The following is a 15,718-nucleotide window of genomic DNA, read 5'->3' as shown; positions in this document are numbered from 1 at the left end:
CCCAATCCCCTTCTCCCCTCTCTGAGCTCCCCACCCTCCCTAATCCCCTTTAAGCACCCCTCTGAGCTCCCCCACCCTTCCCCAATCCCCTTCTCCCCTCTCTAATCCCCTTTAATCACCCCTCTGAGCTCCCCCACCCCTCCCAAATCCCCTTCTCCCCTCTGAGTCCCCCCCCCCGACCCGACAGCTGAGATCCTACCCTGTCCTGCCTTTAAAAAAATTTTTCAAAGCGCCGGAGAGTGGCAGGCAGCGCGCCTCGCGTCTTCTGCCCTGCTAGTAAAGAAGATCTTGCCGCCGACGTCGTTGTTCTTCCCACACTGAGTCCCGCCCGCCCTCGCGGTAATAGGAAGTTGCCTCAGAGGGGGGCGGGACTCAATGTGGGAAGAACGACGACGTCAGCGAGATCTTCTTTACTAGCAGGGCAGACGCGAGGCGCGCTGCCTGCCACTCTCCGGCACTTCGAAAAATTTTTTTAAGCAGAGCAGCGGGAGCGGAGCACCCCCCCACCCGATGTCACCCGGGGCGGACCGCCCCCACCGCCCCGCCCTTGCTACGCCACTGACTGTGTACCCCATCATTTCTTCCATTATTACAAATATGACTAACCTTTTAGGAGGTAAACTAACATACTAGAAATCAACCACAAGATATCCCAATTCAGTTGTATGGGACTAGAAAAACTATATTTTGTGTTATAATTTATTTGTGCAATTTACAAACAGATTTGGAAGAACTTGAAACAAGTAAATGGAATCTACCTGATTAGAAAAGGAAATAACAAAGCTAATTAATCACTTCCCATTCTACATTAAAAAAAAAGAAAAAACCCCAAATTCATCATGTAGTCTACAATAGAGCTCACAAGATAAGACCAAAAGAATCCAATAGTAACTTAAGGAATTAATTAACAAAAGTAATGTAGTAAAGATAAGGTATTTACCTTCGCTTCACATTATTGAGTACAGATTTCAAATTTAGAAAATCACATCTTGACCCAATATTATTCCTAAAGAAACATTACTATGAAGAAAACTCCTTAGCTCTTCCAAATCATAGAAAATAAAATTAGGGATATGCACCCTTTTTTGAACGAATGGTAAAATAGGACAAATAAGTATTTTTTTCCAGTAGGTTTACATTAAAATGAACCAAATGGGCAAGGGTCCAGTTTGAACCAAATTCTCGTTTGTTCCATTAATTTTCAGCGACACACGGAGGGCAGGGTGCAGACAAATGGAAGAGGAGAAGGCAGAAGCACAAGGTTTGTCAATCACGTTGAAACATTTTGACAAAAAAGCCTTTCTCTTCCTCCCTTCTCCGAAATCCCATTATGTCAGCAGCATCCGACTAGGAAAATGAAAGACAGCAGAACAAACCACCTTTTTCTGTCTTGCATCCAAACAGAAAGAATCAAAAAGGAAAAATGCTAACTTGAAACCTTTGCGGTATTTGTGGAATATAAAAGTATGTGCGGAGTATAAAAGTATTTGCAATGTAATGTAATGTGTGAGGCGGGGGAGGGAGAGGCGGGAAGGGGAAAGAGAGTAGTAGTAGCATATTTTCTCTCAGTGCCACAGGAAGCTGACTCTTGTAAAAATTTCTCTAGATGTCCAAGTGCGGGTCTAAAGTCAATAAAGCAAAGTGAGAGCCCAGTGAATAGATATTTTAAGGCAGGGGTTATCATGAGTCCACATCATTCATGTCTGCTACCAGAACAAGTGGAAAATCCTGGTGGTTTTACAGACAGACACCCTTCTGCTTGGTTCCTCTCAATTTACATGCAACTGGGATGTGGACTAAATGCATGGCTTGAGTACACAATACATGACCATACACCTTTCCCTTAGTGTCTTGCTGTGTTTTTTTTGGCAGCTGCCACTGCCCTGTCTCTTATTCTGCTGTGTTCTGGTAAGTTCCACCTCTGTGTCACGGCCTGATCTGACCACTTCAGGCCCTGCTGCTACCCAGTCTTCAGTCTTGGTTTTGTACCACTGCCTTGCTGTACTGTTGCTAGCATCACTATCTGCTCCTGTGTGGTATGATCAGCTGCCCAGCTGTGCTCTTGTTTCCACTGGGGTTTTTGTCCCCAAAAATTAAAACAAAAGAAGATTTAAAAAAAGAAGGGCGTCCCTGACGAGCACTTGGCTGACTTTACTTGGTCCATTTTTTCTTGCGACCAAGCCTGAAAAAGGTGCCTGAACTGACCAGACGACCACCGGAGGGAATCGGGGATGACCTCCCCTTACTCCACCAGTGGTCACCAACCCCCTCCCACCCTAAAAAAAAAAACTTTAAAAACTTTTTTTGCCAGCCTCAAATTTCATACCCAGCTCCATGACAGCAGTATGCAGGTCCCTGGAGCAGTTTTAGTGGGTACTGCAGTGCACTTCAGGCAGGTGGACCCAGGCCCATCCCCCCCTACCTGTTACACTTGTGGTGGTAAATGTGAGCCCTTCAAAACCCACCAGAAACCCACTGTACCCACATGTAGGTGCCCCCTTCACCCCTTCGGGCCATGGTAGTCGTGTACAGTTGTGGGGAGAGGGTTTTGGGGGGGGGTTGGGGGGCTCAGCACACAAGGTAAGGGAGCTATGCACCTGGGAGCAATTTCTGAAGTCCATTGCAGTGCCCCCTAGGGTGCCCGGTTGGTGTCCTGGCATGTGAGGGGGACTAGTGCACTATGAATGCTGGCTCCTTCCTTGACCAAATGGCTTGGATTTGGTTGTTTCTGAGATGGGCGTCCTCGCTTTCCATAATCGCTGAAAACCGGGGACGACCATCTCTAAGGATGACCATCTCTAAAGTCAACCTAAATGTGGAGATTTGGACGTCCCTGACTGTATTATCGAAACAAAAGATGGATGCCCATCTTGTTTGGATAATACGGGTTTCCCCACCCCTTCACGGAGCCGTCCTGCGAGGACGGCCCCAGGAAAACTTGGGTGCCCCGTTTGATTATGCCCCTCATTGTATATCAACTTGGAGGCTATGTGGGAAAGTGGTTTAAAATTACATCATATAAATAAATAATATACCAGATAGATTAATCTCAGGTCCCTGAAAACCAGGAACCCTTGGAGGCATTCTGCCCCGAATAGCTAGCTCCAATCCCTGGCATGCATTTGATTTACTAGCGTAGCTTCAACCCTGAATCGGGGTTTTTCCCTTGGTGATCCACAGGACCAGCAGAAGCCCCACCAAAATACCCCCAACAGTGGGAGGAGTGGCCTAATGGTTAGTGCAGCAGGCTTTGATCCTGGCAGCCTGGGTTTGATTCCCACTTTAGCTCCTTGTGACCTTGGGCAAGTCACTTAATTCTCCATTGCCCCAGGTACAAAACTTAGATTGTCAGCCCTCTAGGGACAGAGAAAGTACCTGCATATAATGTGCTCCTTCTCCATTGCTCGCATCTGACACGTCTGAGGATCCAGTGTCTGAACCTAGACGGTTGAACCTGGAGAAAGGATGTTTGCAGGAGTCTGAGGGTGAGGAAAACTCATACCTTCCCCTTGTGTATCCTTCTCTCTAAACAGGATTCCACTGAGGAACGTACCTAACTCAATGCAAGAACAGAGCCTGGAGGGAGGTGTGACCAGGCACTCCCACTGGAAAAACTATTTTACTCTTGTTTCTACAATATTTATCATTTTTTATAATGTTTCCATATTATAAATTATTATAATTATTATACCTATGCTTATTTGCATGCTTCTTACTTTTTTGTAAAGGTGAATCATTATATATGTATATGCTATTTGTTACCCTAAATCAGTGGTTTCCAAACTGTCCTGGGATATTTTTGGGGTATCAACAGATGAACATACGTGAGATGCATTTGCCAGCATTGTCTCTATCGCATTTAAATGTATCTCATGCACAGTTAGTGTGGATAGCCAAAAATCCCAAATGACTGAAGACTCCCCTAGGACAAGTTTAGGAACCACTGTGCTCACTGACTTCAATATGCTTCAGTTATGGGTTAAAGATTACACAAAGAATGAAAGCAATTTATGATAATTCAAACTGAAAATGGAGAAAAAAATATAATGCATGCTACATTTGACGTTTATACAATGTTAAAAGGAAAGGCACCTGTTCAGTAAAGCAGTGGTTGGATTTCTTTGAAGTGCAGCAGGCGATGATCATTTTTAAGTAACTCTCTGTAGAATTCAGGATCTGCAGCAATGGGGCATGGGCATAGTTACTTGAGTACTCATAGAGAAACCTGCAGCAGAGAGAAAAATCATGACCAGGTCAGTCACACAACTACAGAATGCTAACAGTGAGGAAAAGGACTGTTGAACTCTTAGCCATACTAGATTGCTGGTATGGGGGTGGGCAGCCCTGGCAGGGAACCCTCTGCCATTAACAGATTAAAAAAACCTATAGGGGACAATTCTATAAAGTGGCATCTAGAGTTAGGAACCTCAGGTGCATCAAAGGCACCTTTAATTGACAGATAGGCATCTAAGTGCACTAGGTGCTATTCTATAAGGTAGCGTCTATGTGCCATAGCATCTAATTGCAATGGGGGAGGGAATACATGTAGGTGGAGCATGGGCAGACCTTGTGAATCTCTCCCAGGTACATGCATAGTTTATAGAATACTATACAATACATGTATCACTTGGCGTACCTAGGCATGCCAACTTACGTCTGCCATTGACATGGTGTAAGAGCGAACACCTAAACATGAGCATGCCAATGCTGATTTACACCAGCATTCTCTAATGGAATTTTGGCACCAAGATGCCATTATAGAATTGGTGTTAAGTGCACGGCATTGGGATGCCTAGACTGAGAAGTCAATTTATGTTCAATTGTGTTTATTAAGAAATGATAAGTAGAACTATATAGTATCAAATACAATAAACCTTAATTCACATTCCAATTCAATAAATGTCTGCTGAATTCACCCACCCACCAACCCCCTCCTAATCCCCCCATTCCCCAAACAAAAGAAGTATATCAAGGAGTCATCACAACAGGGTATACTATAACTCTTAAAACTTCAGTGCTCTACTATCTGCATGTGATGATAACAAATTCCTAAAGGGCTTCAAAGTACTTTGAAGCAGTTCGCTTTTCACCAAGCTCAATTCTCCAATGTCTAACTTTTTATATGATAACAATGAAACTGTGAAAGATCTCCATTGCAAAAGTAAGGGTGCCTCTGATGACATCCACAGGACCAGAATGCATTTCTTAGCCATCAAAGAAGCACTCTTCAAAAAAACCATGAGCTCCCTTAGGCAATGGCTGGGGTACAAGCGGCCTGTCAAATAAATGTTTTGGGGGACGGATAGACCTGCCAAGGGTGAAGTTGTGAAATATGTGTGCATAAGGAACTCCAAAAGGCCATAATTTTTGGGCACGTCCAGAACATGTGAGCCATAGTAGCCTGAGATTGAGAACATTTGAGGTAAAGATTGTTCTCCCTGATTGTCTTCTTGTAGGCCTTATAAGGTGTGGTATAGAGTCTTAAAAGAAAATTGTATTGTAGTTCCCAATGCATGACATTTTGGATGTAGAGCATGCACCTTGTGGCCATGTCTTCAGGTGATCACCCAGTATTTCCAAAGAGAGGACCATATCACATATAGAGGGTCTTTTATTAAAGCTTAGCTCAAGTTATCTGCAGCAGAGCCCATAGGAATAAAATTGGCCCTGCTGCAGATAGTCGAGCTAAGCTTTAGTAAAAGACCCCCATAATAATTTTGCTATTGACAACATGTCGTATCCCTTAGACTCTACACTTAGGGTACTTGCCGCCTCATAATCGAAAGTTAAAGATGCCCATATTTCGACCCAAATTGGGAGATGGGCGTTTTTCTCGCAAAGGCGCCCAAATCGGTATAATCGAAAGCTGATTTTGGACGTTTCCAACTGCACTTCGTCGCGGAAACGAATAAAGTTGATGGGGGCGTGTCGGAGGTGTGGTGGAGGCGGGACTGAGGCGTGGTTATCAGCTGAGGAGAGATGGACGTCTTTAGCTGATAATCGAAAAAAAAAGGCGTTATGACCGCGATTTTGGGTCACTTTTTTTTTTACCCTATTTGCTCACGAACAATTCCCAAAAAAGTGCCCCAACTGCCCAGATGACCACTGGAGGGAATCGGGGATGACCTCCCTGGACTCCCCCAGTGGTCACTAACCCCCTCCCACCAAAAAACCCCTCACTTTAAAAACTTTTTTCCAGCCTGTATGCCAGCCTCAAATGCCGTACCCACCTCCATGACAGCAGAATGTGTTCGATCCTGTCACAGCCTTTCCCTGGGTCAGATGTGGCTCTCGGGTGCAGTACAGGGTCACATCAGCATTGCATTTTGGTGGGTGTAGGGTATTGGGCTCCGTGATTTCATTAGCTTGTGTTACAGTCTCACGATGTTGGTAGTTGGTAGGCTCTTCTCCCATGGTGCTTTTCCCCCTGCCTACTGGGTCAGAGTGTGCCCTGTTGTGTTTCCTATTGTAGTCCATGCAGTAGTGGCCATTTTTGTAAGCCAGTTTTAGTTCCCTTTCCTGTGTTAGCCACGTTAGAGAACTTAGTTCTTACCTTGAATGTGGCTGAAAGAGGGCATTGTACAGCATTCTGCCAGGTCTGACCTACTGCTAATCTCAGTACCAGGGAGACTCGTTGCCAGTGGGGCACAACCTTTGATCTGCAGTTAACTGTGAGTAAACGCGGTTATTCCAATAAAGGACGTTTTCGGAGAGATTAGTCTTCAGGTGTCAACTGGTGTGCCAATGTTATACAGCAGCAACATGTCCTAGAGGCTTGCGTGTATGCAGGTCCCTGGAGCACTTTTAGGGGGTACCGCAGTGCACTTCAGCCAGGTGGCCCCAGGCCCATCCCCCCCCACACCTGTAACACTTGTGCTGGTAAATAGGAGGCCTCCAAAACCCACTGTACCCACATGTAGGTGCCCCCTTCACACCTAAGAGCTATGGTAGTGTTGTACATTTGTGGGTAGTGGGTTTTGGGGGAGGGGGGTTGGGAGCTCGGCACCCGTGGTAAGGGAGCTATGCATGTGGGAGCTTTTTCTGAAGTCCACCGCACTGATCTAGAGTGCCCAGTTGGTGTCCTGGCATATCAGGGGGGCAAGTGTACTACGAATCCTGGCCCCTTCCATGACCAAATGGCTCGGATTAGGACGTTTTTGAGCTGGGCGTTTTTAGTTTCCATTATCGCTAAAAAAAAACAAACGCCCAGCTGGTAAATGTCCATTTTTTCGAAAATACGGTTCAGCCCGCCCCTTCACGGACCCGTTCTCAGAGATAAACGCCCATGGAGATGGGCGTTTGCGTTCGATTATGCCCCTCTTGGTGTTTTAATTGACAATCACCTCACGTTTGAGCCTCAGGTTTTCTCAGTAGTGAAAAAATCCTTCAGGTCTCTTTGGAAGCCGAGGAGAATCAGATCATATTTCTTGCCTGACATCTATAGACTGCTAGTTCAATCCTTGGTTTTAACTCAGTTCGATTACTGCAAATCCATCTATGCTGGATGTAAGGAGGGTGTCCTAAAAAGGCTGCAAATGACCCAAAATATTGCAGCTAGGCTTGTCCTCAAGGTATCATGTTTTGATAATCTCACTCTATTATTATGCAAGCTGCACAGGTTGCCCATTAAAACTAGGATTATTTTTCAATTATGTGTTTTTGTCTTTCAAATATTATATGGCATGGCACTGGATTATATGCAGCCCTTAGTAACTATTCCCCTACGCAATATAACTTCTGGTTCTAGGGACTACATTAGACTTCATCTTCCAGATTGCAAGAGCATGCTTTATAAGTCAGTTCACTCTGCAGACTTTAGATACCAGGGTGCTAAGTGGTGGAATTCACTGCCAATGGCAATCAAGGGTCAGCCTGATTACTTGGTATTTCGCAAAAGACTGAACACTCCTCTTTGAGAGGTTTCTATCCATTGACAGAGTATCTTAGAATGCAAATGACCATCAGTGGTTTATACTTGATATTTTGTTTATGGCTTTGTAAACCTTGCCTGTTTATTTACTGTTAGCCACATTGAACTCGAGTATGTTCGGGATAATATGGGGTATAAATGTCACAATCAATCAATCGATCAATCAATCAATTCAGATATCTGATCTGAGATGTTGGATTTTGGGCTCCAATGTTTTTACCACTGCTTCTGAGATCTCAGCGAGAGCAGAAGCTGGCCATGGATAGTGAGTCAACTTACCTTTGTGGTATATCAAGCTTCTGTAAAAAAAAGGTAAAACATCTACATGTCGCTCATTGGCCATCTTATCCTCTGTGGCCTTCAAACATTCTTTATCCTTCTTATGGGATTTTGTCACCATTAACTCAGTGGATTTTTTTAAAATGAATTTGTCCATAAAGGTCTACTTGTCCAATGGTAAGTGTGGTTAGCTTGAACAAGCTTGATTAGCTGTGAATTAGTGCTGATTAGGTGGGGGGGGGGGAGGGGAGGGCCTCTGAGCAGTTCAGGAACATGTCCAATGCTGCTCACCACATCTTGTGACCTTTGAGGGGCCAATTTATAGAATTGCCACCATAGTTTTCAAATGACTCCCCAGTAGAAGCAGCTAACAAGAACATTTTTGAAAACAAATCAATGCTACTAATATCCATGTAAAGCGCAAAAAATATTTTCAATTTTAGTCTTATACAGTTGAGTACATTATTGGATGATTTGTTAAAAAAAGGTTAATTGATAGCTCATTTGGGGCTCCTTTTACCAAACAGTGGTAAAAGGGGCCCTGAGGTGACATTGGCATGCAGGTTTGCCATGTGCTGAGGCCACCTTTTACTGCCAGGGGTAAAAGGTGACTTCCCTTAAAGGGCCAGTAAATGGCAATGTGCCAATGAAATATATTGGCACGCAGCCATTTACTGGGGGAGCCCTTACTACCTCCTATTTTCCATCGCCAAAAATGGTGTGTGGTGGGGGCCCAGAACTATTGACATGCTCTCCTGGGAGCCCAGCAGTAGAGCTGAATTTCCGCATGGTGAGCTGGCAGTAGGCCCACCGCACATTCGTAAAAGGGCCCCTTGATGGATGACTACAGAAGAAATTTAGGTATGATTTTTTTTCAATAGACGGGCAATGGGAGAAACTCCTTTCCAAAGAAAGAACAAGCAGTTAGTTAACTGCTGTTTAATTGCAGAAGTATTTAAATTCCTCTGTGGAGCAGAAACATTTGATGATGGTTAACTGAAATAAAGCTCTGCATAAATGCAGCATTACATTAAATACAGTACATTAAGAAGCATAAAGAGTGTAAAAGTGGCCATTTCTATCTCCCCAGGATCTTATTTTAGTTAGCTTCACTCCACTCTCTATGTACAGTATGAATATTCTTGGAATAAGGGATACCCTAGGGATTTGTCTCATATGTGAGCAAAGCCTTGTACTAATTAATTAAAAAAAAAAGCATTACTTGCAGCTTGTTTGTTGATCCTTATTTCTCATATCTGGAAATAAGAGCATCATCAGCAGATCTGATTCAAATCTTTAACTTCCAGTTTGCATCTGTTCTTTTTGAGGTTTGAGAAAAGGAAGACCTAACCAGATGGGTCTCACTAATGTAACAGGGTTTCCTAAACCTGTCTTGGGAACCCCACAGCCAGTCAAGTGTAGGCCCTTAGCTTTTGCTTATTAAAAACAGCTCGGAAGAGACCTTTAATGACTCTACCAGTACTAGGTATCTGTCATTTTGGCTTAGATCTGGAATACAAGATGATCTTTCTACCTGTGAGTTACTGTGGTAGGGGAAAGCCCCTTTGGAGAGAAACTGAGTTGGTATATAAGTAAGCTCAGGGGAAAGTAGCCTTGTCTTTAGCTCCTGCTCTCTGGCCACTATACCACTACTGCAAATGGAGAGGCCTGTTTTTTCCCTCCCAAACTAAAATACATCTGCTGAAAGGGAAAATGGTCTTTCGCCATCCAAGCCACTACACCTGGAGAAGATAAAGGAATGGAGTATACCTAACAGAGGAGGTCTTTTACATAGGCATGCTGGCGATTTTAGTGCATGTTAAAAATAGGCACGCACTAAGCTCTAAAGACCCGATAGGAATACATGGGCATGTTTAGCGTTTAGTGTGCACTAAAAACACCAGCTCGCCTACGTAAAAGACCTCCAGAGCCTATAAAGTTGCTGATTCTGTACCAGGAAAGAATGGAATGGGAGCAGACTTCCACCATAAATCTTAAAAAAGAAGAGGGAGAAAGAGTAACAATTTCAAGCATAATAACTAAGACTTTACAAGAAGAGGGTCCCATAAGGAGAAGGCTACTGGTCAGAGTACCCTAATATCAATGTCTCAACAAGGAAGGGATCACCTACAATGATTTAGTACTTGAAAGGTTCAGAGAGACCTACTATAGAGTAGAAACCTACAAGAGCAGCTCTCCTCTGGAGGAGAGGTCCAGAGAGAGTACAGCTGTGAAGGATTTTTATTGAGGCAGAACATAAGGGAAACCAACTGTACATGATTGAAACTACGTTGTTACACTACTATATGGTAAATGCTGAGTATCTGCCCTATGTTTTTCTCCATCCTTCAAGTTTAAGTACACTTTTTGGTTCAGAACAGCAACACCTGGCCTGGACAAACATTGGAAAAGAGGAGAGTGCTGAGTGAGTAGAATACTGTGCAGACCAGTCTCCCAGGCTTTTGCTGATCCCAGCCCTGACCTCACTACAAACTTTACATTTTTTGAAAGTAACCTGCCCTGATGCTCACACAGGCAAGAAAGAGTTGCACAGGTTTTGGGATATATACAATGAATGCCCACGAGATGAATGTTCATATCCTGAATACTCATATCCCCTGTGTAACTGGAAAGATCTAAGGACACATGCACAGCTGTACAAAATTCCTTAGAATACAACAAATGCCTCACTTCCAGAGCGTTTGAAGCTTTAAAAAAAACATAAGAATAGCCATACTGGTCAGACCAATTGTCTATCTAGCCCAGTATCCTGCTTCAAACAGTGGCCAATCCAGGTTACAAGTGCCTGGCAGAAATCCAGTTAGTAACAACATTCCATGCTACCAATCCCGGGGCAAGCAGTGGCTTCCCCCATATCCATTTCAATAACAGACTATTGACTTTTCCTCCAGGAACTTGTCCAAACCTTTTTTAAACCCAGGTACACTAACCACTGTACAAGCTATTGCTAGTACAAAGATTTCTTTACAGGTCAAGCCAAAATCAATTTTTACCCCTAAATTTCTCACAATGTTACAAAAAACAAAAACAATCATCAAAAACAGTCAACAGGAAGGAACTATCTCTATTCCAAAAAACCCAGTCTTGGACAAGTTTAGGACCAACTCATAGGCGCCCGGTATAAGAGGCTTGGACAGGCTAAGCCTCCCCTGCTGTGCTCTGAGAGGTTTAAATTGTTGATTTACCTCCATCCTCACAGCAGGAGCTGCAGTGAAAGCCCTCTAGCCTTGTGTATGAGTGATATATTGGTGTATTAGGTTCTGCCCAGTGTAAGTTTTATGGTACAGTAGGGTTCTGAGTGTGTTTTTGCACAAAGTTGTGCATAGTGTTTTGCAGTTGAGCGATTGTGCTTAGAATATGCTTTGAGCAACCACTTTATTCTTTGACATATGATACATATCTAATATCTAAATTTAATAAAAGGTATTAATTGTGACTTTTATTTTTATTTATTTATTTTTTTCTGTCTGTTATCAGACAATTATGGATTTAAGCTCCACCCCTGGTCCCACCCCTAACCCCGCCCCCTTTTGCCTCCCCAAACAGTTGGGCCACCGACCGCCTATGGACCAACTTATTCTGTCAATCAGTTCTTGATAACTGACATACAAGAATTCAAACTTATTGTAGAGTCAGCAATGGAGTCAAAAGCAATAAAACCCATATGTCATCCACATAGATACAAAACAGTTACTTATAGCTCTCAACAGTTTTGCCAATTATAAAAAATTAATATGAAAAAAGAGTATCAGAAAGCATGACCCCCGAGGCACACCCATTTAAAGGACATCAATCTCATACATCACCATTCACTACCACCTTCTGATAGCATCTTGCCAAAAATACAATTGAAACCATGCATAAACCGAATTCCTAATGTGCTGAACGGATTTCATGATCTAAGGAGTCAAAGAAAGAAGAAACATCAAATATAACCAAAGGATAAGACAGTCAATGATCTAAGCCCCATCTCAAAGCAGTGGCGAAGCCATAGGTGGGCCTGGGTGGGTCAGGGCCCACCAACTTAGGGCTCAGGCCCACCCAACAGTTGCACACATTTGGTGGTAGCTGGTGGGGATCCTAAGCTCAGCCAGCTGAAGACTTCCCCTTGATGGTAACAAAAACAGTACTCTCCTTGATACCGGCACCTGCTCATGCTCTGTTTTCTGCACATGCCTGCTGCAGACTGAAAAGGTGGAAAGAAGCGTTTTCCCACCTGCTGAGATATATATATATATTTTTTTTTTTTTGGGGGGGGGGGGGGGGGGGGGGGGAGAACACTTGGTGCCCATCCACTTCTTGCCTAGGCCCACCCAAAATCTGTAGTCTGGCTATGACCAGTCTCAAAGTATTAAGTACGGAGGCAAGAACTAGTTCAGTGCTAAATCTCTGTCTGAACCCACACTGTTTGGGATCCAATAGAGTGTGAACCACCAAAACAAAATCATGCAACCGGGCCAACACACATTTCTCTGTAAATTTTGCTAGAGAACAAAGATTAGAAATAGGTTGGTAATTCCAACAATCAGATTTACCTACACTTGAGTTTTTAGTTAAGGATTCACTGCAGCTTTCTTAAAAAATGCAGGCACTATGCCCAATGCCCTAGATGCATTAACTAACCTTGTCCAAAAAAGGGTTTCGATGCTCAGGCCTGCATTCTACTGCACTATCACTGCTTCCTTTCTGCTTTGGACTCAGTCGTTTGCTCTGTTTTCATCACTGTCATTACCCCCTGCTGATATCCTCTGCAAAGACCTGAAATATCATGACATGTCGAGGCACATTTGACGCTGGGCCTTGGCTGATGATGGTGGCTGGGGGCAGCGATGGTCTTGGACGCAGACTCTCAAAAGACAAGTGGGCTGGATGAAAGAGGTCAGTGCAGCAAACTCTATTTCTCTCCTTACTCCCCAGTTCTAAGCCAAATAGGTAGCGCGACATAAAAAGTAACACGGAGGAGCAATATCTTTATGCAAATCCTGTACAGCCAACTGACATTCCCTCTGATGTTGAGAAACATTGCTGCACCACTATTGCACTCCATCCATTTCTACTAAAGAGGTCTCATTTAGTAGACTTCTACAGGGCCTGCACCAAGGGCTGTGCACAAATGATTTGGCCACAAAAAGCACAAGGTTGCCAAAATTGCTCCCCATCCATTGTCTTCTCTGCTTGGCCTTGGCGCAGTGGGAGGGATGGGTGCACCAGGGGACATGTTGTACAGGGTACGATTTTGGCTTGGTATGGTCCTGGACTTCTGAACTGAAATAGAAAGCTTGATTGGAATACGGAGCCTCTGTTGAAAGAGAAACAAATAACTAGAAAGCTCCTTTTCAGCATATTCTTGTTATGTTATAGTTAAAAGGTCACGATAAGTGATCCTAATGCTATGAAAAGAAGTTAATAATCTTTGCGAGCAACATTTTCCTCGATTGAACTGACCCTCTTGGTACTTACTTGGCTGTAAATCCCACAGGATCTCTCTTGAAAGAAGAACACAGTTCATTGTTAGATGGCTCCACGTATGTAGGAAACTCCTTTAGAGGCTGCTGCAAGGCTGCCAGACAGAGTTTTCTCTCTAGTCCTGTGTGAATACAACAAGCTGCAATGCCTGGGTGCTTGGGGTATGAAGTTTTTGGATCACAGGACTTTATAGATATAGCTGTTGCCTGGATTAAAGAAAAATAAACATACTAGTGAAGTACACCTTTCTTACAAATGGATAATGAACTATGTCTATCTATATCTATACTTAAATAGATTACGTATATACATATATTACTGAAAAGAAGCAACCCTGTAAAGTCAATTTCATACAAAATAAAATAAACCATTAAAATATACCGTATTAAAGTACAATAACGATGACAAAATGCTTCCAGAACATTTGCCGGCCGATATATCGTGTGATATAACCAGCTGGCTGCGAATATTCAATGCTTCGCCAGTTAAGTTTAGTAGCCTAAAGTGGACCACCCAAACAGCAGTCCTATCATTGGCTTCTATAAACTAAACCGGCCAGCACTGAATATTCATTTGACTGGCTATGTTAAAACTGGCCAAAGAAACCCTGGATATTTATTTATTTATAAGGATTTATTTACCGCCTTTTTGAAGGAATTCATTCAAGGCAGTATATACAGTAGGAATAAATCAAACATAAGCAATAGACAATTACAGCAGTAAAAATATTCAAATAACAATACAAAGTATGGCATAGTACACTACTTACAATGTCAATACAATATGTAATAGAATATTTTAATAGACAGTGTAGTGTATAAGCAAAGATGGAACATACAGATAGGTAAGAGAGTAAGAGGTAAGAGGAGTCAGAAAATAAGGTGACTAATTTAATGAAAGTTGCACATGAGGTCAGAGAGCTGATTAAATATTATCTCAGCTAGGATAGGAGTGGATAAACATGTCCTGCTGCTTTACAGGAAACAGCCCGGCATTGGACTCAGCGGCGATCATAGGACTTAGCCAGCCTGCCCCTTCCTAACACTTTTGTGGATAAGCGTACACATACGCGCATATGTGTGACAGGGCTGCTTAAAGGCAGGTGCCCAGTTATAAAATCTTGCCTTCATGTGTGTAGAGTAAGGGTAAGATAGAGAAGGTGTGGTCATCAGCAAAAGGACTAGAGAGAACCTATTGAGAGAAATCAGGGCTGACGAGAGGCTGGGCCCAGGGCAAACAATCTTCAGGGTCCCGTCGCCCTACCACCACTGCTTCCACCCCCCCTCCACCGCCACCACTCTCAACCACCTCTGCCGTTGCTCCCTACCACTGCCCTTCCCTCCTGCAGCAGCAAATGAGAGAGTGCTCTGCCAGCTACAGGTCCTTCTTCCTGTTGCATCCCGCCTCCTGTGAAGTAACTTCCTGTTTCCGTATAGGCAGGACATGGCAGGAAGAAGGACCTGTGCCTGGCAGAGCAGTCTCTTTTGATTGCTAGCGCCAGGCCCTCCTTGGAAGACGATCCCAGGGAATCTTGCCTCCCTTCCTCAGTGGCCCTGAGAGAAATCAGAGAGAGAAAATGTCTGTTCACCATCACCTTCTGAAAAGGGGACAGGTAGATTCATATTAGCCATTCTAGCCACTTTAGAGTGACATCCATCGTGTTGTAAGCTCCTTGTTTCATTGATACATATGGGCAAGAATAGTACAGATACTTAAAAGGTCTCAAAAGCTGAAATACAGTAACACATTTTCTGATTATTCTTGTGTTTCTCTAGTAAATGATGTCAGCAAATGAAGTTACACTGGTGCACACCTGCTGTTCTAGCTAACGGGACAGTTGCTTGTATACCTCTTTTGTCCATGATATTAAACTCAATCTCTCCTTTTATGGCTTAATAATATGCTTCCTTCTGCTACCATGTAGGTGCTGCTCAAACCTTCTCTGTCTTGCAATTCATCACAGTTAGCTGCCACTGCCGAGGCTGACGCTGGATATTCAATGCTAGGCAGTTTCCGGTAACC

At 43.5% G+C, this 15,718-nt stretch overlaps 1 protein-coding gene across 1 annotated transcript in view; it reads right to left on the bottom strand.

The window, feature by feature from the left end:
* The window catches only part of GC (GC vitamin D binding protein), a 148,397-nt gene that overhangs the window by 36,797 nt on the left and 95,882 nt on the right, over positions 1-15,718 (bottom strand). Inside the window, exons 4-5 of the mRNA XM_030190630.1 lie at positions 13,691-13,902; positions 4,093-4,225 (exon numbers count right to left, since the gene is read on the bottom strand). Of these exons, the coding sequence (XP_030046490.1) occupies positions 4,093-4,225; positions 13,691-13,902 (345 nt within the window). The remainder of the gene's footprint in view (positions 1-4,092; positions 4,226-13,690; positions 13,903-15,718) is intronic.

Source organism: Microcaecilia unicolor, chromosome 2, assembly GCF_901765095.1.
Source record: "Microcaecilia unicolor chromosome 2, aMicUni1.1, whole genome shotgun sequence".
Classification (NCBI taxonomy): domain Eukaryota; kingdom Metazoa; phylum Chordata; class Amphibia; order Gymnophiona; family Siphonopidae; genus Microcaecilia; species Microcaecilia unicolor.
This window is presented reverse-complemented; position numbering and strand designations above follow the sequence as displayed.